Source organism: Arachis ipaensis, chromosome B01, assembly GCF_000816755.2.
Source record: "Arachis ipaensis cultivar K30076 chromosome B01, Araip1.1, whole genome shotgun sequence".
NCBI classification, from domain to species: Eukaryota; Viridiplantae; Streptophyta; class Magnoliopsida; order Fabales; family Fabaceae; genus Arachis; species Arachis ipaensis.
Window position 1 is genome coordinate 35,747,409 of NC_029785.2, and position 701 is coordinate 35,748,109.

Here is a 701-nt window from a genome sequence, read left to right on the forward strand (position 1 = left end):
TAGATGAAGCGAAAGAGAAGAAAAGGAACATTTCTTCTTCCATGAAAGCTTTGAGGAACAAGGAGCAAACAAAATCTGGCTACCCAAACAAGGCACGAGGCTACTCCTTTCATACCACAGGGGCAGTTGCTGCCGCTTAATAATAATAAAAGCTAGTTCCATGGATCTTGGATGGAATAATAGGCTTCTTTTTTCTGATGCAGTACTGCTATAGTGCTATTCCCTTCGGAAAAGCAAAAAAAGAAACAAGAGAGGAAAAAACATTGAAAAAGAGATTGAAAATTAACCCAAAAAAAAAAACAAGAATAACAAACGGGAGGTGCACGTTTTAAGTTATTTTTTGTGTTCTTTGTTTTGCCGAACAAAAAGGGGTCAAGATTTAACAATAGAGAAGGGGATGGAACATTATGGAAGAAGGGTACAGAGAATTTTGTGAATGTAGATGTAAATTGTATTATTATACGTTTTGAAGAGTGCCTGTGTTTGCTTCTCGCGTGGGAGATCCTCTTCTATAGAAATGACTCATTTTCGGGGTTTTTTTTTCTTTTTTCTAAATTTGTATTTTGATCAAGGTTTCGGGGTTTCTTTTTTCTCTTTTCCTAAGATCCTTTTGCCTTGTTGAAGTTATGGTCGTGGTTTGTGCCCATAATAGTTTCGGTTTGTTTTGAATGAGAAAGAAGAACTAAATACAACTGTAAAAT

General features: G+C 35.8%; 1 protein-coding gene across 1 annotated transcript in view; it reads left to right on the forward strand.

Annotated features, from left to right (window-relative positions):
• Positions 1-333, forward strand: part of LOC107628799 — a gene marked incomplete in the record, with an annotated part of 931 nt that extends 598 nt beyond the window's left edge. The window contains 1 exon segment of the mRNA XM_016331406.2: positions 1-333. Within this exon segment, the coding sequence (XP_016186892.1) occupies positions 1-140 (140 nt within the window).